The sequence below is a fragment of the Abramis brama genome (assembly GCF_963993115.1).
Source record: "Abramis brama genome assembly, chromosome: 10".
In the NCBI taxonomy this organism is placed as follows: domain Eukaryota; kingdom Metazoa; phylum Chordata; class Actinopteri; order Cypriniformes; family Leuciscidae; genus Abramis; species Abramis brama.
The window spans coordinates 25687322-25715227 of record NC_139972.1 but is presented as its reverse complement, the minus strand read 5'-3'; the positions used below and the strand labels follow the sequence as shown (position 1 = coordinate 25715227).

Below are 27906 nucleotides of genomic sequence, written 5' to 3'. Positions count from 1 at the left end.
CTTATGTAAAGCATCAGTGTTCATGGTGTTCAAGCACCGTTTCTCTGTAATGTTCAATGGTACATTTAATTAATCTAGCCTATTATATTCATATTATTAAATTCTTTATATATATATTTTTTATTACTGTTGGTATTTGGTAAGAAAAAGATGCATTACCTCTCAAACATCATCCTTATTTTTGTAATATATTTTTGGTTCATGATTACACATCTTAATTTTATGTTCCTTTTATTTTTTAAAGTTGCAAGTTAAAATGGCTATTCTTTTTGATCTGAAGATGAAAAAATCAAATTGCATTCTTTACAATGTAACAAAACGGTTGTTTCTTCTTAAAGTAAGTGTTCATGCTGCCTTAATGTTATGTTTAGTCTTCATAAAATGTGGGGTTGTATTAAGTGACAACTTTGATATTTGAGTTATTCTAATGCAAATTTTTAAGTTGTGAGAGTGACAGCTAATTGCAGCAAGATTTATACAGAGTATGAATTTGGAATAGATGGTTATCTCACATTTTAAAAATAATATTCCCATTACCCCATTATTAGTTTAAAAGTAAACTTTTCAATCTACAGTCTATTAAAAAAATACAACTGCACCTGAATATTGATTGATGATTAAGTAATTATCTAAATAGTCTAACGAAGTGACACTTGTTAATAAATAATAATTGTATTATGTGTAGCCTACAATTCAATAATATAATAAAGTTTTGGTTCAAATGCATGGATGAGGAAAATATAGCATCTTGAAAATCTCTGCAGCTCGTCAAAAATAAAAAAAATTAAGTAAGGCTATTGAGATTTCAATGCTGATTGCTGACAAAATAAAGGTATACACAAAAAACATGTTACTTCTGTATCTGAATTAATAAAATTATGTAAAAATCGCAAGTCTGGTCATCCTATGGCTACATGACAAATGATAATCACAAACATGACACGTGTTAGGGTTAGGGTAAATAGAAATAGTTTTAAATTGTAAATAAAATAATTTTATACAATTTGTTAAAATAATTTTATACACATAAAGCTGCTGCTCATACAGTGTGCGAGTAGCCGAGTATTTATCTTACTGGGCTTGAACAGTCAAATACACAGTCAAATGCCCGTCTTTGTGAGTATCTTTGTCAGATGTTTAAGCTATGTCTTAAGTAAAAAATTAAAATCTCACCTAAAGCTGTAAACAAACAGAGCCCTGTCAGTTGGTATTATTATTAAAGGTTAAAAATAACATAAATATAATGCAGGTTTTTTATAACAACATTATAATATTTTAATGATATAGGTACAAATATAATAAATATGTAATATAGTTATCATATTTAGCAAAATACTCCCCTCTTATTTAAGTCCAACTAATGTGTTATGGTCATTAAATGGCTTTCCAGAGGTGAATGTAACGTTAGCCTACGTGACATTGTTCTCCAGCTGTTTTATGGACCTCTTTCCGCGGTTGAAAAACACTGATCGACCTATTTTATTTCATTTCGGTAAGCTGAACTGTATTACCTAACTTTCAAATTACCTACTGATCATTTGTGTTTATTTAGCCTACTATTAACTAGTAAAGAGTAACAGATGATCGTTCACGTGCCGTTTGAACTCTGTCAGAGATCTGTCACGTCTCATTTACAAGCGCCAAAACGGTGTTTATTGTTTGAATTTTGTAATTAAATTGACAGAATCTGAGAGCTGAGAATTTGTTTCGTTGCAATAGTACTTGTCTGTCGGTGTCAGTGTCCTCTTTGCTTCACGATTTTTCTCTGCGTGAGAAAATGGATGTGTGGCGTGAGACTGAGAGCGTGTAAAAAGAGACAATTGCGTGAGTCTCACGGTTGAATGAGTGAGAGTTGGCAGCCCTGTGGATTCAGCTTGTAAATGTTTGTAAGATTGTAGGTTGTTTTTTGGCGGGTGTGCTTGTGCTGCCGTGGTCATTTGCTATGTTGTTTGTGTATCTCTGTGGCAAACGCACGGGGGGAGGGCTGAGCCCTTTCGGAACTACGGGAGCCCAGAGGGAGCGTCGGCGAATGTTAAAGAGAAAACCGATTTTCATTCAAACAAATCGACATAAACTACACATTCGAGTTAATCGATAATATCGATTTATCGCCCAGCCCTAGGGACAACCTTCCCCTGGCACGCGTAAGCCAGCGCGACAGCGTCCACAATCCAGTGAGAAAGTCTCTGTTTTGAGATTGTTGACGTCTTTCCCTTAGTACAGCGACCAAAGCACATGAAAGGCTGGCCTGACTGAAGGAAGGCGGCTGCGCGATTCACATACATCCGCAAAACCCTGACAGGGCAAACAGTGCTCTGCGCGTCAGCGCTGATGACAGTTCAGCAGATAAGCGGGCAGAGAAACATCCTGTGCTTTAGGCACCTAGCCCCGCCTCGGCCGGAGAGTAACACTGCAGTTGCCGGTCTGAAACGGATAATATCACCGTCCATGAGAACACGTTTAAGTCTTCAATGCGCTTAGCTGAAGCAAGGGCATGGACCAGAGCTGGGTTTTTTTTTTTTTTTTTTCTTCAGGGAGAGCTCCTTGATAGCACTCGAAACCAAGAGCTCGAAAGGCGGGAGAGAATGAGCCCTCAAACTAGAGCTAGATCCCACGGCGGCACTGAAGGCGGCCGTGAAGGACATAATCTCCTCGCTCTCCTGAGAATCTGACCACTAGAGCATGCCTTCCGATCGATTGCCCGTAACTGCCACGTATTCCTTCAGCGTGGGTGCACTCACATTATTTTCCAGTATGTGCTGCAGGAAGCACCAAACATCCGACACGGGGGGGAACTACCGGGTCAACGCCAGTATCCTGGCACCATTTATACCAATCACAGAGTAGAACAACAGCCAATAGCGTCACTCCTCTGGGAGTGCTCACAGCTGATAGGCAGGGCCAGACCAATGAGCTGCTCAGCTCAAGTACACCAGAATTGCATATCACCTAGAATCTTAGGCTGTACTGAGCAATACTGAGCAGCATAACAACACAACAGCATAATCACATATCATACATAAGCACAGCGTCAGCGGCCGTAGCGACAACAACTGTGAATATACGTAATTAGATCAGAATAGCCATTGCACTGAAGAATACAGGGCAACATAACAGCATAAACTCATAAGTAGTGGTCGACCGATATTGTTTTTTTGATGGCCGATGCCGATATCTTGGAGAGCAGGGTGGCCGATGGCCGATATAAAGCCAATATTTTTATATATATTTATTTTAATCAATATTTAATAAATTATAAATAAATTATAAAACAAATTTTTAAAATAAACATGCTTTTATACTTTAGATGGCAACTTCTTAAATTTGCAATCCTATTACAGTATTTTTCACAAAGTAATTGTTTAGAAATATATGAATATGTGAATAAAAATAAAGTAAACACTGTAACAGGGCTCTCAGTATTCTGGTAATTTCGTGCTGGTAATCATATTTTTTCAAATAAAGACAAGGTAACGCTAATTTTACATACAGCACAGTGAAAACGATATGAATATGACACAGTTGGCAACTGGTTATATATCAGCATATTTTAAAATGAAGGATTTAAAGTTTTTCGATCGCGTCTCCTGAAGCTGATCTTCTGTTCGCATTCACTCACTTCGCACGGACCGTCACTCGCAGACAGTAAAGGCCTATTTATACTTCTGCGTCGAACTGCCGCCGTAGCTACGTCGTAGGCTGTGTGTAGCGCACGTACCGTACGGCGTACCCTGACGTGCACCTCTCCAAAAATGTAACAACGCGTCAATTCTACGCGGACGCAAACGCTGTGATTGGTGTGCCAGAACCCCTCCCTCGGGGTTTCACATGCTCCCTAGGTGCGCGTCAAGGCGGACAACGACGCAGAAGTATAAATTAAAACCAACACGTTGCCTACGGCGTATAGGCTCCGGCGTAGGTCCGACGCAGAAGTATAATGAGGCCTTTATGCACACTTCACAGGATATCACAGTTGGATTCAATTAAATCTGCAAGGTTTGTGAATTTAAATGTTTATTAGATATTTGGAGATTTGTTTAAATGACGTAGATGCGCATTTGCTGAATGTTGAGGGCAAATGAGAAAGTATTTTAGCCTGATTGTTTGCCTTTTCTGTTACAAATAATATAAAAGCAAACGCTTTACTTTACTTACTTCGCATAAGTTACCATTTACTTACTTTGTTTACCAGTTCTGTCTAACAAAGTATTAGATATGACTGACAGATCGTAAATTAATGAAGACGGAGAATGTGAGTGAGCACTGTTTGATCTGAGGAGCTGCCGTTGCCGTTCTCTTCTGGCGCTGGTGTTCTCTCAGCGCCGCCCGTCAAAATAAAAGTCCGGAGCGCTGTCAAAATAAAAGTCCCGCTTTCAACACATCGGCCAATCAGAAAAACTTATCGGCCAATGCCGATATTTCAAAAATGCCAAATATCGACCGATATATCGGCCTTGGCGATATATCGGTCGACCACTACTCATAGGCACCGCGTCATTGGGCGCAGCGATGACAACTGTGAATATATGCAGTTAGATCAGTATAGACAGTTGCACTGAAGACTACAGGGCAACATAATGGCATACACATATCAGTACATAAGCACAGCATCAGCGGCCATAGCGACGACAACTGTGATACGTAGTTAGATCAGAATAGCCAGTTGCACTGAAGGATACAGGGCAACATAACTGCATAAACACATCAGTATACATAAGCACAGTGGCAGAAGCGGCAACAACTGCGCAAACCCGTAGTCAAGACTCAGGACTAGGAGATAATTGAGATAATCACTCACCAAAAGTACTGTTCTGTGAAGATCAGCCGGTTGCAAAACATACAATCCTAAAGACGCGCATACATGGCCCATGAAGAGGCGATAGACCTCGACGAGTGAGCTCACGTTAAGAGGAGTCTTTCCTCCTGAACGTGCACTAGTGAAGTGTTCGGTTGATGGGTCTCGGGTCCAGTATCAGACGGGTCCAGTATCAGAGTCCTCCATCCCTCTTGGGCACAATGAAATAGCGGCTGTGCACTTCCATTCTCAGACCGGGGGGTTTTGAGGCAAAGTCAGTGACGGACCCACATCTGACGCAGGGTGGTCTGCGTCTGGACTGAAGAGAATACCTGTTTTGAATGATCCCCAGTAGCCAAGGTGAAACGCCTGGAATAACGTGTCTAGAAAATGATATATAGTTCTATGGCCGCCATTTTTAGACTGGAGCCCTGCCCCATCCAGGCTGGCTTCCGATCGGGCACGAGTGGTGTCATGCACGGGAGGGGGACATTGGCACTCTCGCGTTTTTCCATCGGGAGGCCAATATAGGCATGGACTGCTCGGGGCAGGGTGAGTGCCACAGTGTTGAGTGTATGAGGAGGAAACAGCCCTTTGTGTGAAGGGATATGTGTTCTTATTGTGGAGCTCACACAAACAGCACACAACATTGCAAATGTCGCCTACAGGAACAGAGGGGACATAATGCAGAACACGGCGCTTGGGGGCGGGGCCTCCAACAAACTCTCTCCTCCTTTTGGATGGTCCGTAGGACGAAGGCTTGGCAGCCGAGGATGGCACTTTCCGTGGTCCGTGACGCTACATTCCCGGTCTTGCCCACTGCCTACGGCGAAGATCCGGCTGAGCAGCCCGCCCCCCGGGACAGGGTGCCAACAAAGAGAGAGACCGCGATGGGGCAATATTCGTGACTCATAGCCTTCACGCTTCTGCGCTTCAGAGAAATGCTCAGCATCACCAAGGAGGCCGGAGGGAGTGATTGGAGCCTTTCTTTTTTTAGCCAGATGAGCCGTGAACTTGCATGGCTTGGACTGCAAGCTGAGATCCGCGCTCAGAGATGAACGGTCTCCGCGACGGGGGGCATGCGCACAGAGCCGTGAGCTTCTGCCTCGTTCCTTTAGACACGCGCCGATTGTGGTGCAGGTCACGACTTTACCATGTGCTCGTGGACATCGTGGACAGCCTGGCGGCGGCTCGACTGTATATACCAGACTTACTGGTATGCTTGGCGACTATGGCCCCAGGCCTCGTCAAATGACGGTGACGACATGCACAAACAGCGTGCACAAACCCCCCAACCCCACCCCCAAATCATTCTTGTCGGTTATTGGCTGGAACACTGCTTATGTTTCGTGACCAAGGCTGGGCCAGTTTGTTTTTCTTGCCGTTTGTGGAGCCTGGTCTGTCTATAGAGACCGTGTTTTTTTACAGTGTATTCAGGGGACAGGCAGCTAGTGGATAGTGAGGAGATGTTTCCTGGATGTGACAAAAAATGTTTTGGCCTAAAAACGCGTGACATCGCTTAGAGCACCTTTAAATGTTGATTTATACAGGACTAAAAAAACTATCCAGTGTTATTTTACATTTGATTTCTTTACTGTGTTTGTAGTATTTCTGAATACTATTAGACCTACCCCCAAAAACCTTTCTCTTAGGGTGCTTTCACACCTGAGCTTTTGTTTCGGAACCTGGTGCGTTTTCTCCCTTGGTTCGGTTTGTTTAGGCATATGTGAACATGGCAATCACACTCGGATCCACACCAAAACCACCGCTTGTATGAGGTGGTCTTGGAACGATTACAAACGAACTCTGGGGCGTTTTGCTTGAGGTGTGAAAGCAATCCTAATGGACCAACGAAACAAATGGTATTATAATTCATAACGGGAAATGTGCTATATAAATAGCAGTAGTGTCTGATTCTGTGAGTGAGCACATTAGTTATCACAGTTGAAAACCAAAAGAGCACCTCTTCATCTTAAAATGTTGTGTAATTGCGCTTCTCTGTGTGAGAATGCTGTCCCGATAAAGCCTTGATTCCTGCTCTAGCTGCATTATAACATTCGTATTTTGTCAGCATGTGTCTTGACACTGTTAACCTCTAGACAGCGCTGGGAGATCCAGAGAGAGCCTGTTTGAATTTGCTGTAGTATTAATACGAATTTAGTATATAATTTAACAGCGGCAATGACGGCTACATTCATATAGTGTTTGCGTGTCTCGACAATTACAAATAGAGCCACAATAAGCTCAGGAAGCGAACTTGTCAATCATCTTGATGGATGACGCAGAGGAAACTCTGATCAATAAGAGTCAGTTGTTCTCGCATGTGACTTGCGTGAACACATTTTGGTATGCTTTGAAAGTTTGCCTCGTGAAAGCGAACCGTACCAAGAAAAAACTGTAACATTGTAACAAATTAGGCCTAGTCCCTTTTTCGGAACAAAACAAACAATCTATAGGTGTGAAAATTGGTTGTGTTGGTTGGTTGGGGAAAATTGACACAGACACTATCTATCTATCTATCTATCTATCTATCTATCTATCTATCTATCTATCTATCTATCTATCTATCTATCTATCTGTCACATTAATTGGTTGTCTGGGAGGGTAATACTTTGTAAAAGTTAACATAAAACACAAATGTAAAAAAAAAATGTTAACATAAGATATCTCTTTAAAAAAATAAAAAAAACATATTTAAATCTTTTTAAAATTGACTTTTGCAAATAACCTTTGTTAAATTTATAGAAGTATTTGTTAATATTAATGGACCAGAGCTTAAATAGTTTTATTTTTTAACTAACAACTAAAAAAAGATTTATAAATACTAACAAATATATTGCTCATTCATTGTTCGTTAATGTTAGTTAATACATTTATATGACAAACAAATTTTAAATGGGCTTTTTTTGTGAGAAGTTTTTATTTCTATGATGCATTTATTGGAGAGAATAATCCTGTCAGACGCAGCACTGCTGTGAACGCGCGTTCACGTTTAAACACAATTTAAACAATGTATTATTCAATGCATTACTTCTATATAATTATATATTAAGTTGCTCAAGCAAGTGGTAAAATATTTAACCATGTATTTATATTAAAATCTTTTGCATTTAAATTTTAATACAATAAATCTTGCATGTCACAAAGAACTTATTTTTCCACCTCCACGAATGTCATTATGTCGCCTTGTTGAGGTAAATTGTAGTTTTCCTTGCTTTACCCCGGTCTTAAAGTGAAAAAAGTAGTATTTAATTAAATAAATTTATGGTGAGATTACTACATTTTATTTAATTAATCGCACTTATGGTGAAATTACTACATTTTCAGGTCAATCTGTGTTCATTTTGACCACGAAACATGCGCTGTCACTTTAATTCAGCGTTTGCAGCACAGCAGAAATCATAGACAGTATATAAACGGCAAAAGTAGACTCGGTGCGGAAACGATCGCTGCACTGCTGTGTACGCACCGCAACTGGAACGGATCGATCATCGACGGACTGCATCCGCGTGCAGTGTGAAAGCTCTGTAAACATGGGTACGGAAAAAAATACTCACCGCACACGCACTGCAAACGAAATATGTGTGAAACGGGCGTAGACTTGGAGCAGGAGAGCTACTCCGGCTGCTACTCGCAGTAGAGCGAGTGTTGCCATCTTCAGTTCAGCGACATATTTCCCGCCGCGCGCTCTGTCCGCTAGTGCTCATCTGTATTTGACGCAAGTGTTTGTTTGTGTGTGAGTGTGCGCGCTTGCGCACTCATTGGGATAATTGTAAACGCGCAAACACAGACAGAAAAGACATGCCATCGTGGAAATAAGATAAATAACATATTACTTAAGGGCTATTTAGTTTTTTTAATAAAATAACAAATTGTAATCTGGCGCTATAAAGAAAATCAAATCAAATTTACTTGACTTCAAGGGAGCGGGGGGAGCCGTTAGGAGGGCGGGGCGCCCCCCTTATATAATGGTAGGGGAAACACTGGTATAGAGTTTTATCTTTAAAAACAGATTAGCTCATAACACTAGTATATGGGGCACAGAGTAAGTAAAAGTAAATCGCTAGTTAATACCACTAACAAGGCTCAAAATAGCCTCACACTAACACGGTAGCATAATGAGGGTCCCTACATGCAAACCGAAGCATTGAGAACTTTGTAAGTGTACAGACAGTTTAATAAGAAGATACTTTATAAAGACAGTACATTACGCGTTTACAGACAGGCGTCATCTTGGAAAACAGTTCTCAATGCTTCGGTTTGCATGTAGGGACCCTCATTATGCTACCGTGTTAGTGTGAGGCTATTTTGAGCCTTGTTAGTGGTATTAACTAGCGATTTACTTTTACTTACTCTGTGCCCCATATACTAGTGTTATGAGCTAATCTGTTTTTAAAGATAAAACTCTATACATTCGATTTTCATGAAAACGCATCGCAGGGAACGATTGACTCGGTAACCATGTGTTTACCCCTAGGTTCATTTTTCACTGGATTTGTCCTTTAATCGTTGTGATGTAAAGTAAAGAGTATTTGCCTTTAAAAAAATTACAAGTGATGCATCTTTCTCCATCATCTTGTTACTTGGATAAAAACTTGATGAAGCATTTGATTAGTGTCTTTCCTTATTTAGCCTAATCTTTACTCTTCATTATGCCAGTAGGCTTAAATGTGCTGTTTATAACTTGTTTATAACATCTCTTACAGCTGAAGAACATGCACACCACTTCACTTATGCAGTTAGATTCATTTGCATTTTTGACTTGTCTATTTAGATTTAGAACGCTTGATGTTAAGTTGATATGTGGGTGTAGTGTTTTAGTTGGATAATCGGCAAAACCTCTGTGCACATCAGCTTGAGTTGAAAGTGTAGCATTTCTTTGAATTTAAATGTCTATGTGGCAGTGAAATGCATGAAGACTGCTCTTTCTAAAATGGATTTTTTTTTTTAGAGTCATCAATATTTAACCATCCACAGGAGGTGAGGTTTTGGCCAGCATCCTCCCAAGTTTCTAAAAAAAAAAGAAAAAAAGATTTTGCCTTAACTTTTTTTGGGGGGAGATCCAGGATTTATACAGAATCCATTAGATCATTTCTTTAATAGCACATTTTCCAAAAGAGTAATCAATGTTAATTCCCTGTTCATTTATAAGTGTTCATATTCATGTCTTTTTTTTCCTCTCTCTCTTTCTCAGCAATCACTGATTGGAGAGCATGGCTCACTCCAAGAATCGAGCCACGGACGGCAAAATCACCTACCCGCCGGGGGTGAAGGAGATCTCCGATAAGATCTCCAAGGAGGAGATGGTTCGGAGACTGAAGGTGAGGAACAATCTGTCATTCATCAAAGTGGAAAGAGTGTATGATTAGTGGTGAAAATATATGTTTCCCCATGTAATTACAATGAATAATGGGTACTAAAGCATATCTGCACCACTCTTCAGTTAGATATACAATGGATGTACATGTATAAAAATAAAAAAAAACTGCAGAAACCGTTTGTAACATTAACTTGCAAGGGCTGGAACTAACGATTCTTTTTTCCTTTTTTCTATTTTTTAACTACCCCACCCCTTTTTACTTCAGTTAGTTAGTTAGTCACTAACTCACATGCTCAACAGACATGCCTGTGATTTGGCTATAAAGCTCAAGGCTGCAAAAAACAGTTGTAAATAGAAACCTGCAATGCTCTCTACAGGGCACTTAACACAGATACACAAACGGAAACCTCAGCTGTAGTTTTATCAGACACAATGAAATTAGCATTTTTATGCTCGTATTTCAAGCCTTTTTTTACAGCTTGTAGATGCAGTTTCCTCCCTCTGTGGCTTTGTCACTTATGTCTATTTTGAAGTAGGACTGCCAAGTGAAAGTGTGTTCCCCATTAGAGTGTCTTACATCACACTGTTAGTTGGGTGCGTGGTTGACACATGGCTCTATGGTGTTTTTCGACCTCAGATGGTGGTGAAAACCTTCATGGATATGGACCAGGACTCGGAGGAGGAGAAGGAGCTCTATCTGAACTTGGCCTTGCATCTCGCCTCAGATTTTTTCCTCAAACACCCAGACAAAGATGTCAGACTGCTCGTGGCCTGCTGTCTTGCAGATATATTTCGCATCTACGCCCCCGAAGCACCGTACACATCACCTGATAAACTTAAGGTTGGAAAACTCAGTCTATTGAATACCATGTTAGTTATTGTATATATCAGTGAAGAACTATAAATGTTTATATCTATGATTGCATTTTAATTTCCCTCCATGGTGGTTGCCATGGTGAGATCACATGACAAGTCTAATACTCTTTTGTGATTTCTGGTTTATTTTGGGAAAGAACTGTTAGATTGTAATTTGGCATACATTAAAAATACATGGAAATTTTGAGGGTGATATTTATGTGTGTGCATGTGTCTTTTTCTTCACCTTAAACAAAAGACAGCAAGGGATCGAGTTGTTCTGCAGAAAATACTAAAATAACACTGCGGTCTCTCATGCATTGTGAAGTCTTGCCTTTGCAGGTGCTTAAAATATTAATATTATCTTCTTTTCCACTCAGGATATTTTCATGTTCATAACTCGACAGCTGAAAGGGTTGGAGGACACTAAGAGTGCCCAGTTTAATCGATATTTTTATCTTCTGGAGGTATGGCACCTAATTAATGTACTCTGAAGCAAGGACTTACAATGGTTTTTCAACCAGTATCTGACCTTGTCTTTCCCCCTCTGGCTCCCTAGAACATCGCTTGGGTGAAGTCCTACAACATCTGCTTTGAATTGGAGGACAGTAATGAGATCTTTACTCAGCTCTACAGAACACTGTTTCAAGTGATCAAGTGAGTCTGTTGTTTACATCTAACCATTGAAGCATTCAATATAGTAAGAAAATTATATCTTAGTATTTTGTCATTTTCTTTGTTGAGTGTGTGTATATATACACATACATGCTGAACAATTGTGCATCTCCGAGTAACACACAGCGGTGTTTAAATTCTGAATGAATCCATGTTTTGAAGAATTGGGTGAACCAATGATTTAATGGCCCATTTATAAAGAGAGCCATTTACTTGCACAGTACCAGCTCGCCTTGGCTCGCCTTGGCTCGCCTCGGCTCGACTCGACTCGGCTCTGTTTGGTTTTCCACTGTGTAAAAGTTGTACCTGTACCTGCTTCCAGGTACTTTTTTTCGTACCACCTCCGGCGAGGTTCTAAGCGAGCTGAGGCGATACTAAAATGTGACGTGAAAACACGGCAGACTGCTGATTGGTCAGAGAGAATCGTCACTATTCACTGCGCCATCATTGCACGCGCCAGACGGAGTATCCTGAATAAAAAACAGCAAAAACAAAAACATCCAAAAACAGCATACACTCGATTTCCTCCATTGTCCTGTGTGTGTGGGTAGCGAGTGTCTCGCGCGTCTCGCGTAAAAGATTAAGTCACGGCAGTTTCCTGCGGCGTCGCTATGACGACCAGGTACTATTTTGGAGGTACTATCTGCAATGGAAAACGGAGCGAAAAGCGAGCCAAGCCGAGGCGAGGCGAGTCTAGTCGAGTCGAGTCGAGCCGAGCTGGTACTGGTAATGGAAAAGCGCCATTTATTCCTGAATAAATCAGCTGTTTGAACTAATCGAATGAATGACTCAGTGGGTGTGTCCGAAAATGTAGGCAGCTGACTTGTTTCCTCACTGCCTTTCAGGCAATAACTTTGTAGGCAGCGCACAAAGGTACCTCACAAAACCGAAGACTTTAGATCAGTGATCTCAAACTCAATTCCTGGAGGGCCACAGCTCTGCACAGTTTTGCTCCAACCCTAATCAAACACACCTGATCCAGCTAATCAAGGTCTTCAGGATTACTAGAAACTTCCTTGCAGGTGTGAGTTGGAGCTGGTTGGAGCTAAACTGTGCAGAGCTGTGGCCCTCCAGGAATTGAGTTTGAGATCACTGCTTTAGATGTACAAAGACAGTGCACTCGTATTGAATGGGAGAAAGTGCACTGCCCAATGCGGGGTAAGTCCCGCCTTCTAAAAAAGAGCCAGTCACCAATTGGGAAAATAGGGCTGGGCGATAAACGATTTCATATCGAGAATGTGATCGAATAAGCTCTGGACATTTTTACACGATATGGATTAATCTAATAGCCTATCACACAGCAGAAATAAATGCAACAACAGCCATACAGTTCATGTCGCTAATAAGTGATTTCTGCTTGTCTCTGTGTGAATGAATGGCGCTTGATACACAAACTCACACACACATGTGAATCTCACAGTGCTTTCAGCGTCTGCCGTCTCAATATATGAGGACATGAACATATGAACTTCATCTCCAGAGCTGCTTTGAGTCACTTCAGAAGCTTTTGACCGTTTCATTTGAGAAAAACTACCGTCAAATACACACTGAAAGTGAAACTAAAACTGAAAGATCTTCATGACAAACCGTCAAAATAAAATTTAAGAATAACAGAAATATATCACTACTGTATACTAAAATTAACTTCTCGAAGTAATAATATTATTATTTCTAAGGAATATCAAACAACCCAGATATTTTTTCATCCATGTTTTAAATTTATACAGCATCTGATTTGACAAATTTTTTTTTTATTGCATTTTAAAAGCTTGATTAAATTGTTAAAAGTTTATTTAAATTTGTATTAAATCATAAAACACAGAATCCTCAAAAAATCAAAGCTGGCCACCGAGTGAAATGACTTGCCTGAAAGGGACTTTGACGAAACTGATTTCGGACAGACTTCGGAGGCAGCGTAACGGTGGAATGATCCACAGCAAAATGGAGCAAGCTTTGGGGAAAACCAAGCAAATATTTAATTTCTACAGTAGTAATTTATCGCTAGAAATGACGTCAAGAGTGGAAAACGTTGGTCATAAATGTGCATTTACACAAACTGACCTCCAACCGCAACTTTCAGATGCCATCTTTAATTTTTAGCTGAACTGTCACAGAATGGAAAGCACAGGATTGTGGGATATCAAAGGCAGCGAAAGCGAAGGATATATTTATCTAAAAATCATGGTCTGTTTGATGCTTTTCACATTTAACACAACGATGACTCTAAATTATCATCTGGGGGTAACATTAAGGGTGAATATTACATAAAATGAAAATTAATAAAAAAATTAAATTTCATTTAAATATGAAAATGCATGGACATATGAACAAACACACTTACAAACATATATTTTTTACCTAGAAAATTAAGATATTTTAGACTTCTGGGAAACTTTTTGATGTTTTGAGTGATATTTGCTTTTTTTTAATTTTTTTTATATTTTTTTTATATATATATAATTACATGACCCAGTAGTTTTTGTAATCCTGTAATAGTGCTGCCATTTGGTTAGAGAGTGCAACGTTGAATCTTTCAATAACAACTGTCATAATTCAGTAAAGCACCTCCTTATTTTGCTGTTTTCTGTTTGAAATGCAAATGTGAAGCTGCAGCCTATTTTTTTATGTCCTAATGAACTGTCAGCCTCCTGCTCGGCGATATTATTTCCCTGCATTCGTTCAGATGACAATGATGCGTGCGAATCCCAGGTGGAAACCCTTCATTGCATGTGCGCTATAAAGGCTGCATATGGGGCGATTCATCTCAGCCACTGATGTTCACTCAGTCGGAAATGTCCTCTATGAGCGGGACACTGCAGCGCTCTGCTCTCATGTGTAAATGGAAAAACCTAGATGTGTTTCTGTTTTCTCTGCCCCATTGCGCTTGCTTCCCATCTTGCGCTTCTTCACTTTGATTGCCTGGTGCACCTGATTTTAGGTCAGTTCTTGATATTACCATGATTTATTTATTTATTTTTAGCAATGGACACAACCAGAAAGTCCACATGCATATGGTGGATCTCATGAGCTCAATTGTCTGCGAGGGCGACTCTGTCTCGCAGGAACTCCTGGATACTGTTCTGGTTAACCTGGTCCCAGCACACAAGGTACAGATAACAAATAAACTTGTTTCTCATAAAAAAAAAGACACACAAACACATTCTTGTACATATATCTTTATGAGGACATTCATTGACACAATGCAATCTGTAGCTGCTTACCCTAACCTTACCCATCACAACCAAGTGCCTAACCCGAACCCTTACCCTAAACCTACCCTTAACCTAATTATAACCTTATCCCTAAAACCAAGTCTTGACCCTCAAACAGGCCTTTAAAGGGGTCTCAGAAAGTGAGGACCAGCCAAAATGTCCTCACTTTACTCTCTTTGTCCTCACTCCACTGGTCTAAAACTCAAACTGGTCCTCACAAAGATAGTTGTACAAGTACACACACACACACACACGCGCCTATAATTGCATGTCTATAATACTGTATTAATGTATTTACATAATTTGTTGCGTTCATTGCAAAGCCATTTAAAAAGTCATTACTTATGAACAGTCATGTACTTTACGTTACATTTTAATTTTACATAATGAATTTTAATGTGGATAATACAATGAAGCTTTTAGCAGAACTTTAGCTCCTTGGGTTTAGTTTTGTTTGAAGTAAACTTAATGTTGTTTTTGTTTAGTGCATATTTAAATGTAACACATTTTAATGCATGATTTAAATTAAATGTTTTTATACCATGTTTTAACTATCTTTAATTTTATAATGATATTTACGTAAAGAAAATAAGGCTTTTTAAATAATTTCCATGTCAATTAGCACACTTTACCCCTAAATGATTATTTTCAATGTTGATTTGATTATCTTCAAGTTATTTTACTGTAATTTTGAATTGTATTTTTAATTTATTAATATTATTTTTTTAATTTAATGTTATTTAAAATAAGACCAGGACATGTTCTTGACAGGTTTCATGAGATTCACACACATACCTTAATTTTTAATTTCCTTCATCTTGTCTTGCAGAATCTCAATAAGCAAGCGTACGATCTGGCCAAAGCCTTGCTGAAGAGAACCGCTCAGGCCATAGAGCCATACATTACCAACGTGAGTAAACGTGATTTATAATAGTTAACTTTGCATAAAACATACACCCTATCTCTTGTCAGCTGTGCCAAAATCATGCTGACTTACAAGGGTGCGAGTAAGTTCTTCTCGTTTATTTAAATCGTGAATAATCCCTAATGAACGTCCATGTTGAGGCTTGCAACATTAACCGGAGTGTTGAGCTTAAACACATTTATCAGTAGCACCCGCAGGAGCATGCAACGCTCTTATGCTGTGAACCTTATTCCCTGCAGTGCTCATTAAAAGTGCCAGAGATAGTGCGGAGGTCCTTACCAGAGGAGAATCCTTCTCAATAACTCTAATAGATCAGAAAGACCTAATTTTCTTTCTATTTCATACATCTGCGCTCTGTTGGAGACGGCCCCTCCAGCCCAAAGATGAAGCCACTTACTTTTTTGTTTTGATCTAATACCAGCTTCCTCAAACTAATCTCTAATCAACAGCATGTGAAGAGCTGCTGCCAGACGGATATGCAGTGAGTTTTAAAGGGTTCTCCAATGCAGCATGGTAGACTTTGATGGATGCGAGTGTGTGATGTGCAGTTTGGTGTCTCAGTTCTTTAACCAGGTGCTGATGCTGGGGAAGACTTCAGTCAGCGATCTGTCGGAACATGTCTTTGACCTAATCCTGGAGCTCTACAACATCGACAGCCATCTACTGCTGTCCGTCCTGCCACAGCTGGAGTTCAAGCTTAAGGTAAGATGGCTTTTTAACGATACATGGCATTATGCTGTTTTTGGGGATCTCCGATACAACTGTCTGTCTGTGCCTTGAGGTCTTTTTGCTTGTGTATAATTGTTAGACTGATATTTGGCCATTTTGAGTTTTTCAAAAGATCTATTTCTCTGTTCCAAAATCTAACAACAGCCATTATGAATGTATAATTCCTGTTTACAAAACATTTTAGCGAAATAGTGTGCAGAGAAAAGTGTTTTTTCCCCCATTTTTGGTTTTCATTCATTATTATTATTAATTTGCTTATTGATACAATTTTTATACATTATATCAGCCAGTGGCACCTTTGATTTCTTGATACTGGCATTAGCTATTTGAAAATAACTTTTTTGGGCTCAGTGTGTGGTTTTATTTAGATAGGGGTCTAATGGTAAACAGAAAATAAATCACGTTTTGGAACGTACCTTGGTTTTGGGGTCATGTTCGATATGAGTTCGGTACAGCAGGAAAAACGTTCACGTTTTAGTTTAGGGTCCAATTCTCACTTTTAACTAATTATTAGCTAAGACTTTTGCCTCAAACTATTACTGCTTATTAGTTAGTACGGTTGTTAAGTTTAGGTATTGGGTAGGATTAAGGGATGTAGAATATGGACATGCAGAATAAGGCATTTATTTATATGTGCTTTTATAAGTACTAATAAATAGTGTTTGACCGATACATTTTTTTTTTTTTTTGATTGCCGATATCTTAGAGCAGGATCTTAGAACGATATAAAGCCGATTTATATTTATTTGAATTAATATTTAACAACATATAATTTGAAAATATATTAAAAAATAAATCTAAAAATGAAACAGACTTACTTTAGATGACAACTTCTTGATTCTGTAATCGTGTTACCGTATTTTTCACAAATTGCTTTTTTCTTTCTTTAATATGAATAAAAAGAAAGTAATCACTGTAACCAACTGGGGACACCCTAATATGGCAAGTTTGTGCGCAATGAATCATGTTTTTTCAAATTAAGACAAGCTGTAACTAATTTTACATACAGCACACCATGAAAGTAACAGGAATATGACATAGTGGGCAACTGAATATAGCACAGCATAGTTGGAAATCAAGGGTTTAAAGTTTGACGATCATGCCTGTCCAGTAGGGCTGTCACTTTACGTTCGAAAATCGATTGCACAGTCGATCGGACCAACCAACGCAAGTTTCGAAAACGAAAATAGGGAATCGATTTTAACAGTATTTTCTCGGAGCACGTCCAGCTCGTCACGATACGCCCGCAGCGAATGCGCGTCACACAGCAACTGCAGGCTCTGACAAACACGCATAACAGCAAATAATACTTCTGCATAATGTGTCTCTTTTTACAACAAAACTGTGAATTCTGCCGGTATGCAGACAGTCTCATGCATACAGATACAGATTCGGGCTACAGTCTACAATCGCCTACGTAGGCAAAATTTGTTTGATATTTCTAATCGTAAACGCAGCCATGTTGATGACTGCAGTAATGTTTTTCATTGATGTTATGGCAGTCCACTCTGCTTATTGTTTTTCGAGAATGTTGCACTCCAGTTTGTCATTGTGCACGAAACTTCACGCCAATAAATCATCAGGAATATTTGCTCACTTGTGCGCGTCTCAAGCGCCCTCTTTACGTTCGTCCTAATGCCTGTTAGTTGTCCGTGGATTTGCCCATATTTGGCATTTAAAATGGAAATGTCTTTAGACATGGAAAATCGATTTTACAATCGATTCAATGAACACTTATGTCTCAAAAATCGAACAGGATTTTTTCACAAAAGTGACAGCCCTACTGTCCAGTAAAGCTGAACTCAGATCAGGTCACTTGGACCTGCATCTGGTCTGTCAAAATAAAAGTCCCGCTTCCAACACATCGGCCGAACAGAAAAACTTGTCGACCGATGACGATATTTAAAGTTTTTGTTATATTTACTTTTTGTTATATTTACTTTTATTATGTAGTAGTAGTAGTAGTAGTAGTAGTAGTAGTAGTAGTAGTAGTAGTAGTAGTAGTAGTAGTAGTAGTAGTAGTAGTAGTAGAAACTATATTATTGGGTATTATTTATTGAAGGTCTTGTTAGATTAGGACAAAGTTGAACTACTAAATCTTTCTTTCCCCTTCTAATGTCAGGCTGCTTATTGGTCTAGTTTTGGAGCATGGTAGCCCTGTAATTGAGCCTTTAGGACATCTTTGATAGCTCATGATTAACATCTCACAACACCACGGAAGCTTGTTTACAACTTTTCTTGTGGCCTGTGGGGGTCAAAAACCTTGTGTGTATTAACTGTGGTCAAAACCTGATGACATATGGAGAAGTGTTTAAATGACCAAATAAATTCTGCCTTCTGTGGCTTACCTGAGAATAAATGTGTTATTCTCACAAATGGAAAATTCAGCTCAGTTGTTTGTGAGTTAACTGGAAGTTAATAGAAACTTTTAAGCAATAAAACCCACATCTAATATGGACTTGACATTCCCGAGTGAAAAGATGCTGACATGCTGCGTGAACGTGATTACACTTCAGCCAAGTCAATGGTCTTTTCTTTCATTTTCTTTCACATGAGATTTAATCCAGCGTGGCCTGAAAGCACAGCATTTTTCAAAAACTAGCGAAGGCGATTACTTTCTATTGTGTTGTGTCATGTTATTAAACTTGTACACACTTACAAAAGCAGGTTGAGTTTGTGATTAGCGTATGAATGAATGCTTTCGGTCTGTTAGGGGCTTGTTGTTCAACGTACCGTATTTGACGTCATGCTTTTATTCTTTTGTTTTGATGCAAAGCACAATGATGACGAGGCTAAATGGGTTTATTCTGGGGGGTTTTGTGTTATAATTAATGGCCATGGGCCTTGTTTCTGCAGTTATATCACCAGGAAATCCTCATGTCTGTTTTGTAGAGTAATGATAACGATGAACGCCTGCAAGTTGTGAAGCTCCTGGCTAAGATGTTTGGTGCGAAAGATTCAGAGCTCGCTTCACAGAACAAACCTCTTTGGCAGTGCTACCTTGGGAGGTACAGCTCACACACCACACATCCAATTACCTGCTTCTTTCTCTACACAAACTGATAAACATTTCAACAGCAAGACGAAGCTGAACGATTTTGACCATCTATGTTTCCTTAGGTTTAATGACATCCACGTCCCTGTTCGACTGGAATGTGTGAAGTTTGCCAGCCATTGCTTGATGAACCATCCAGACCTGGCAAAAGATCTCACTGGTACAAACTGTTCCCGTACTAACTTTCACAACCCTTTTATTTCACAAATGAGCATTAAAGTCAACACGAAACCGAAATGGAACTCCTTTAATTCATATTTATATTAAAATATAATAACAAAAAAAAAAAAGAAATCCATCCACTGCAAACATTTAACAATATATTGAATTCTATCTATCTTTTTTAATATATTGAATGCATCACACAATGTTTTGTTTTGCAATGTTTTTTTTTAAATATATTTTAAAAATATATATATATGTTTGTGTATATTTGTTAATTTATTATTTAAAAATTTCACTTAAATTTGCAAGGAAAATTATGTGAATGCACATTAAACCAAATTGTGCATGTAATTATTTCTTCTGCAGAGTATTTGAAAGTAAGGTCACATGACCCAGAGGAGGCAATTCGACACGACGTCATTGTGTCCATTGTGACTGCCTCCAAAAAGGACCTCGCTCTCGTCAACGATCACCTGCTGAACTTTGTGAAGGAGAGGACTCTAGATAAACGGGTAAGCGCCACGCACTCTTTGTGCATGTTTGTTTGCTGTCTCCTAAACAGTCTTTATTAGTGCTGAGGTCATTTTATTTCATGCATAATATCTGAGGGCCTTTTCTCCCATTAGTACCCCAAATGAACCAGAGACTTTGACATCTTCGCATTCAGGGCAGAGTCGAGCTGGAATACATTAGCTTCTTGTTTCTTTCCAGACACACTCCATTTCTTCTCCCTATAATTTAATCAGCAGTCTCCTTTAGCCACCCGAGCTGGAGGGGACGGAATGATATAAATTGGACTATAACCATTTCTCAGCCTTTTCAAAATGCTTTCAGGGAGAAATTTAATCGAAGAGCCCCCTGTGTTCCTGGACAAATGACACCGCAGTAGTCAAGGCGTATTTCCATCTCATCCTATTACACCTTGTTTGCTTCTGTAGCTTGCCATACATAAGCTGTGGCTTTATATGCAGGAATGGGTATATCGGGCTATTTAGATTCAGCTGTAGCTAAATGGATGTTTTTATGACTTGGTAAAACCTTAAAAGCAGTAATTTCTCTGAGGCAAAATGTGACTACAGGCTAGATTAAATATGATTTCTTTCTTATTGTATTCATTTTTACTGTTTTACTGTAGTCGTGTTCCAAAATGTAGTGAGCTGCCCACCAAGACAAAATTTTTAATCATAATTGGCTATAGATTCTTTTATGAATTCCAGATGGTTCGAAAGTTTGGGGTCAGTAAATGTTTTGATGATGATGATGATGATGATGATAATGTTTTTTGAGCACCATATCAGAATGATTTCTGAATGGTCATGTGACACTGAATAATGAGTAATGATTTTGAAAATTCAGCTTTGCCATCACAGGAATAAATTACATTTGAAAAAAAAACATTAAAATAGAAAACACTTAATTTTGATACTAATAGTTCACAATAATACTGTTTTATTGTATTTTTGATCAAATAAATGCAACCTTGGTGAGCATAAGAGACTTGTTATAGTTTATTTTATTTATTTTTTAAATGTAAAATGTAAAGTTTTTTATTTTTATTTTATTTTTTTATTATTTTTTTAATGCATAAAAAACAATAACATCTTGTCCCTGTAAAATATATTTTCTGACTTAAATGGGGCTGCTGACCAAGGTGTTTTTATTGCTGCTGGCTCTAGGGTATGATTTTTACACGGGAGTAGAATAATCTCACTGAGTAGAGTTTCTTGTTGTGTGTTATCTTGCAGTGGCGGGTCCGTAAGGAGGCTATGATGGGCCTGGCTCAGATCTATAAGAAGTACGCATTACAGGCGGAGGCCGGCAAAGAGGCAGCCAAGCAGATCTCCTGGATCAAAGACAAACTGCTCCATATTTACTACCAGAACAGCATCGACGACCGGTGAGTAAAGATTAGCAGGAGGTCTTTTAATATTAGTATGATGTCCATGGCTATTTTAAATTCAAGTGGTTTATATATTATGTCAATGGTGAATGCTGCTTCCATTCAGTACTTGGCAAATAAGTCTCGATTTTCTTTGGTCAAAAATGGTCTTTGATGGATTATATACATGGTAATCTATGGTAATGTAATTGTAAATAATTAAGCCTTAAATCATAGTTTGTTGCTCTAAGTAATTGACTCAGATTTTGATTGAAAATTTTGACTATTGAAATGTTCTCAATGCTTATTTAAATAGCCCAAATCTTAAAGGGGCTATATGTAGAATTCAGAAACCCTTGTTATTAAAGACACCGGTTACCGATAAGTGAACTGCAGCCAGAACCTTGATGTTCGTGCTCGCACTCATGCACACTTGACGGTAGGGGTGTAAATCGGAGCCTTCATGACGATTCGATACGATACCGATTTCTTAAGCAGACGATTCGATTATTTTCGATACTTCAGAATTCCCCGCGATACGATTCGATACGATTCAATACAATTCAATACAATTCAATACAATTCAATACTAGATATTTTTTACATGATATCTATTAAGTTTCAAATAAATCAACAAAAATAATAAATAATTTGCCTTTTATTGAGAATACAGAATACAATTGCAGGTCACAAAGAAATTGTTTTTCCACCTCCAGGAATGAGACAAGTGTTGTTCATTATGTCGCCTTGTTGAGGTAAATTGTAGTTTTCCTTGCTTTACCCCGGTCTTAAAGTAAAAAGATGACTGTGGAAAATAGTAGAATTAAATTAAATACACTTATTTAATTAAACGCATTTATGGTGAAATTACTACATTTTTATGTCAATCTGTGCTCATTTTGACCACGAAACATGCGCTGTCACTTTAATTCAGCGTTTGCAGCACAGCAAAAATAGACTCTGTGCGGAAACGGTCTCTGCACTGCTGTAGCCTATATACGCACCGCAACTGGAACAGATAAATGGACCGCAACCGCATGCAGTGTGAAAGCTCTAACCTGTTAAAATGGGTACAGAAAAAATACGCACCGCATACGCACTGTATATATATATGCGTGTATATATATATATATATATATATATATATATATATATATATATATATATATATATATATATATGTATATGTATATGTGTGTGTATATATATATATATATATATATATGTGTGTGTGTGTGTGTGTGTGTGTGTGTGTGTGTGTGTGTGTATGTATATATATATATATATATATATATATATATATATATATATATATATATATATATATATATATATATATATATATATATATATATATATTAGGGGTGTGCAAAGCAGCCGGTATTTGTATCTGTATTTGTATTTGTTGAGGAGGGAAAAGTATTTGTATTTGTATTTGTATTCGAGTAAAATTCAAAATAGGTGTAAAAATCCAGTTTTTTGCGTTACACTTCTAATTTACGTTATATTTTTTAATTATATCCATTATAATAATTATGGATATGCAATATTGGTTGATGTTTTTCTATAAATCCAGCAATGAACATGTAACAAGGAACGTCATTAAAAAGAAAATAACATAACAGCCATTACCTACGTTAACGTTACTCTGTCAACAGCCTATTGTCTAAATTACCGAGCTAACAGAGCTACTAGTGTTGTCACGGTGCCAAAATTTCAGTATTCGTTACCAATACCAGTGAAAATCCACAGTTCTCGGTACCAATTTCGGTACCAAAGCTTAATTTAGATTAAATTTACATATATTAAAGTGTATATCACGGTTACAAAGATGGAAACTGTAGTATTAAAAACACTTTACAATAAGATTCCATTTGTTAGATAACATTAGATAAAATGACCTAACAATAAACAATAGTTATATACTGTTGCAATTATTCTCCTTGGGGTTAATTTAAAAATACATTTTTAGCATTACTTACATTATTATTTATGTTAACATTATTTAATGCACAATGAATGAAGTGAACAAACATGACCAATCAAGTGTTTGTATTAAATAACATTCACAAACATTAATTAATGTTGTAAAAATATATTGTTCACTCAATGTGTTTATGTTAGATAACACATTAAGTAATGTTAATGAATAGTATCTTATTGTAGTGTTACCAAACTATACAGGAGATTAAACGTGTTTTATTTGACTTGACTGTACTTTTATTTAATCCAAAACTGCATTCATATTTAATTTTAAAAGGGCTTTTTAAACCTGCTAAGAGTTATCCAGCCAAGAATAAGCCTAGAACTGCTTTTCTGATGGACTGATATTAATGACGGCTTTTTATTTCATTTCTCATCTCCATAAATATATCTAAAGCTAATGCAAGGGCTAGAAAACAATTAATTATTTGCTGATACTTCCTCGTCATCATGGAGAGCGCAGTTCGCACCGCTTTCTCCTTTCCACAAGCGCTTGCTCTCCCGTACGTCTGTCGTTGCTATGTAACCATGGACATAGGCGCGCCGCTCGCTTCTATTATGAGCGCGCTTGCCGCGCGCCTACATTTGAAATCTGAACGCGCAAAAAACGCGCTATGTGAACGACGTATGTGTGGATTTACATCCACCACATCAGCAGCGCCGCCGGTCGCCATGTCTCATGAGGAAACGCAGCTTTTTGATATAAAGTTTTTCTTGTTCCCGAATACAAATATTTTTTAAGTATTTGTTCGAAATAAGTATTCGTAAAAAACACATTATTTGTGCCTTTCCGAATACCGTATTCGGGTTCGGCTCCACCCCTAATATATATATATATATATATATATATATATATATATATATATATATATATATATATATATATATATATATATATATATATATATATATGTGTATATATATGTATATATGTGTGTATATGTGTATATATATATATGATATGGATGTCACAGTGAGGAAATTTAAACTTGCGACAACACAACACTGGAATTACCGATAACATCGGGGGAGGGGGTGTTTTGAATGCGCACTCGCTTTTCACTTTCGCTATTGAATTTGCGATCACGCGTACTCTGTGTATAGCGGCGGTACTACTGACCACACATGTTACAAGATATTAGTCAATGACATTCAGGATATGTTGCGCACCAAATCCTCCGCCATTGTCCTGTCAGTCATCTCTCCTTACTCTCGTCACATAAGTGAAATCTGACTCTGCAGTTCTTACTGTATGGAGCAGAGCAGGCGCTTTCAGTTTAAAATTGTAGTGTCTGTTATACAACTGAACTAAATGGTTTTTATTTCTATAAAAAAGCAAAAAGACAGTGGGGGCGGTGCCACAGTGGCCAAGTAATGTAATCGTGTATGGCCGACCACCTTGTAACACTGGTAATACCAAGTCAGCAAGTCTACAGTAAGAGCTTGTTATAAAGCTGGATCTCCTGTATGAAGGAGCTCTGCTGGGTAATTTAACTTTATAAGATATTTTGCAAGTTGTTTGAATTTAAGGACCACTGGTGGACAGAGGATTTGAGATGGTGCAGTTTACAGAGAAACCTCTTCGACGGTACTGATGCCGTGGCACGTCCTCGACATTAAATATCCAGTCATGTTTTAAGGCTTGAGGCGACTTTTAGATTCATTGACAGTCAGTGGGCATGTTTCTCAAATGAGAACATAGAAAAATGACCTCTGAGAGTCTGTGTGCTTTGGCTACAAACAAGAGGACTGTGAAAATCCTCAGCTTGAACCTGTGTTGAGTGATTCTGCAGAGCTGAAGTCAAGGCCAGTCATAAAGAAAGAATAGTGATGTCACCAGACAGACGCTTGCTAACACAGATTCAGTAACGCATTGCTCGGTGCCTGTTTATATAATGCATTATAAAGCTGTTATATTGCACATTGTGGGTTATGTGAATATTTTACAGATTTTAATGCATTGTCTTTTTATAAAGGGTTTTAATTATAGTTGGTAAAATTGTTACAGCAGTTAAATTATTAGATTTTTAATTTGCAGTGATGGCTAAAATTTATACAGATAATATTACTATGGTAATATTACTATATTCATAAACTCTTTTGCTGAAAAATAAGGGCTTATTGATTTTATTTCCATACCATTCAAAATAATTGTTCAAAGAGAATTGAAAATCATACTTGCAAACTTGATCTTGGTTAATCAGCTACTTATCTATATCTTGAAGATGTGGCATTGGTAAGATTTTTGCAATGTTTTTGAGAAGTCTCTTGTGCTCACCAAAGCTACATTTATTTAATAGAAAAATACAGTCCAGTAATGTTGTCAGTATCACTCGATCCTTCAGAAATCATTCTAATATGCTGATTTGGTGCTGTAGGAAACTCGAAGCGAAGACCAGGAGACTTGGTTGAATTTTCAGCAGGATTCTTTATTGAGAAGACGAGCTGTCGGTAGCTGCAGTCATCAAGTCTAACTAAGGCAGTGTACATTGTAGTTTTATATAGATTGTATGAGGCAGTGCATAGAAATGGAGACAAAGCACCAGACTGACGACCTTAAATGCTAAATTCAAGGTACTCTGCTTTCGTTTTTCATGTTTTGTTATGTAAGGACATATAAAATCAGCAGATGTTAAACAGATTCTTAAATTTGTAATCCCACAGTGCCCAAGAAACATTATTATTATGAGTGTTGAAAATGTGTTGCTTGCTTAATATTTTCATTGTTCACACGTTAGTTTAGGATCCAATTCTCACTATAACTATTAACTACAACTTTTGCCTCAAACTTCTAATTACTGCTTATTAATAGCTAGTAAGGTAGTTGTTAAGTTTAGGTATTTGGGTGTGATTAAGGGATGTAGAATAAGGTCATGCAGAAAAAGACATTAATATGTGCTTTAAAAGTACTAATAAACAGCCAATATCCTAGTAATATGCATGTTAATAACCACCTAGTTAATGGTGAGAATTGGACCCTTAACTAAAGCGTTACCTTTTTGTTGAAACCATAATACATTCAGAATTCTTTGATGAATGGAAAACAACAGCATTTAGAACAGCAAAACAGAAATGGTTTTCTTTTACCATTTTGATCAATTTAACATGTCTTTGCTGAATAAGACATGCAATCATTAAAAATGCCTTCATTGGGCTAGTCAACAGAGAGCTTACAAGTCACTTATGTAAAGCTTGAATTATCGGTATTGGCTGATCATGATGACAAGAAATCAGTAGTCTGTATCGGCTGCAAAAATCCACCAAAGATGACCACAGATTCTCTTCACTTTAAACCCAAGAATGGAGCCACAGGATGAAATGCAGAGATGGTCTCGCAGTTCGGGCTCACAACTTGTTTCACTTCTTTTCAAATTTAAATGCACATGCTGAGTTAATTTGCGATCATTGTTTGAAACATGATTCCTTATCCCGTCTTGTAATCATTTCTGACCTTGTTGATGTTTTTTGTGCTCTGCAACCAAAGTACTTTTCATTTTCAAGCTTTCATGGCGTGTTGCATGCAGCTTTTTCAGATTACCCATTTGAACTCCTCACTGATGAGCTGGTTTATAATGTTATTGCATTATTAAAGCATGCGATGACAACTGCTTGCAAATGCAATTTCGTTTTATGATTGGGTCATCAATTTGAGATTTGAGCTCACTTGAATGCTGTCTAAGCTCAGTTAAATTTGGGTAATGACATGTCAAAGAAAATATGCAATCTCAAAAGAATGTAAATGAAAAAAAATGAAAGGACATATAAGAGATTCAATCTGATTTGATTTTTTCGCTAGGTTGCTTGTGGAGAGGATCTTCGCCCAATATCTCGTGCCTCACAATCTAGAGACTACAGAGCGAATGAAGTGCCTATATTACTTGTACGCCACATTGGATGGAAATGCTGTCAAGTAGGTGCAGTAATTCTTGTTTTATTCATCTAAAACATCTGCTCGTGCAGAAATTGAGTCGATGATTTTGAACCATGCAACCTGCAAACAAAAAGCCCCATTCTGATAAACATTGTTTAATTTAGAAATGCATCATGTTATGGAAGTAAAATTGTTTCATGATGTTTTTAATGGAAAATAGGATTTTATAAGGTGCTTGTGGGCAGTGGCGGTTCTAGGATTTTTCTGTAACAGGGGCCATTAAGGGGCCACATGTTACATTCAGGGGCCAAATACAGGGTACATTCAAGAACACAAAATAATTTATTCAGTACGGTGCAAATACATTTCGGCAGTCATTCCTTTTTCAAACGCTCTAATAAAAAATTATGAGCCAGTAAAGTTCTTAATGATTTTTTTTTTC

General features: G+C 37.9%; 1 protein-coding gene across 1 annotated transcript in view; it reads left to right on the top strand.

Annotated features, from left to right (window-relative positions):
* Positions 1-27906, top strand: part of pds5b (PDS5 cohesin associated factor B) — a 45999-nt gene that overhangs the window by 1823 nt on the left and 16270 nt on the right. The window contains exons 2-13 of the mRNA XM_084126992.1: positions 9990-10116; positions 10753-10956; positions 11351-11437; positions 11530-11627; positions 14626-14752; positions 15687-15767; positions 16344-16484; positions 19404-19519; positions 19632-19726; positions 20098-20243; positions 21477-21628; positions 27390-27503. Of these exons, the coding sequence (XP_083983118.1) occupies positions 10009-10116; positions 10753-10956; positions 11351-11437; positions 11530-11627; positions 14626-14752; positions 15687-15767; positions 16344-16484; positions 19404-19519; positions 19632-19726; positions 20098-20243; positions 21477-21628; positions 27390-27503 (1469 nt within the window). The 5' untranslated portion in view covers positions 9990-10008. The remainder of the gene's footprint in view (positions 1-9989; positions 10117-10752; positions 10957-11350; positions 11438-11529; positions 11628-14625; positions 14753-15686; positions 15768-16343; positions 16485-19403; positions 19520-19631; positions 19727-20097; positions 20244-21476; positions 21629-27389; positions 27504-27906) is intronic.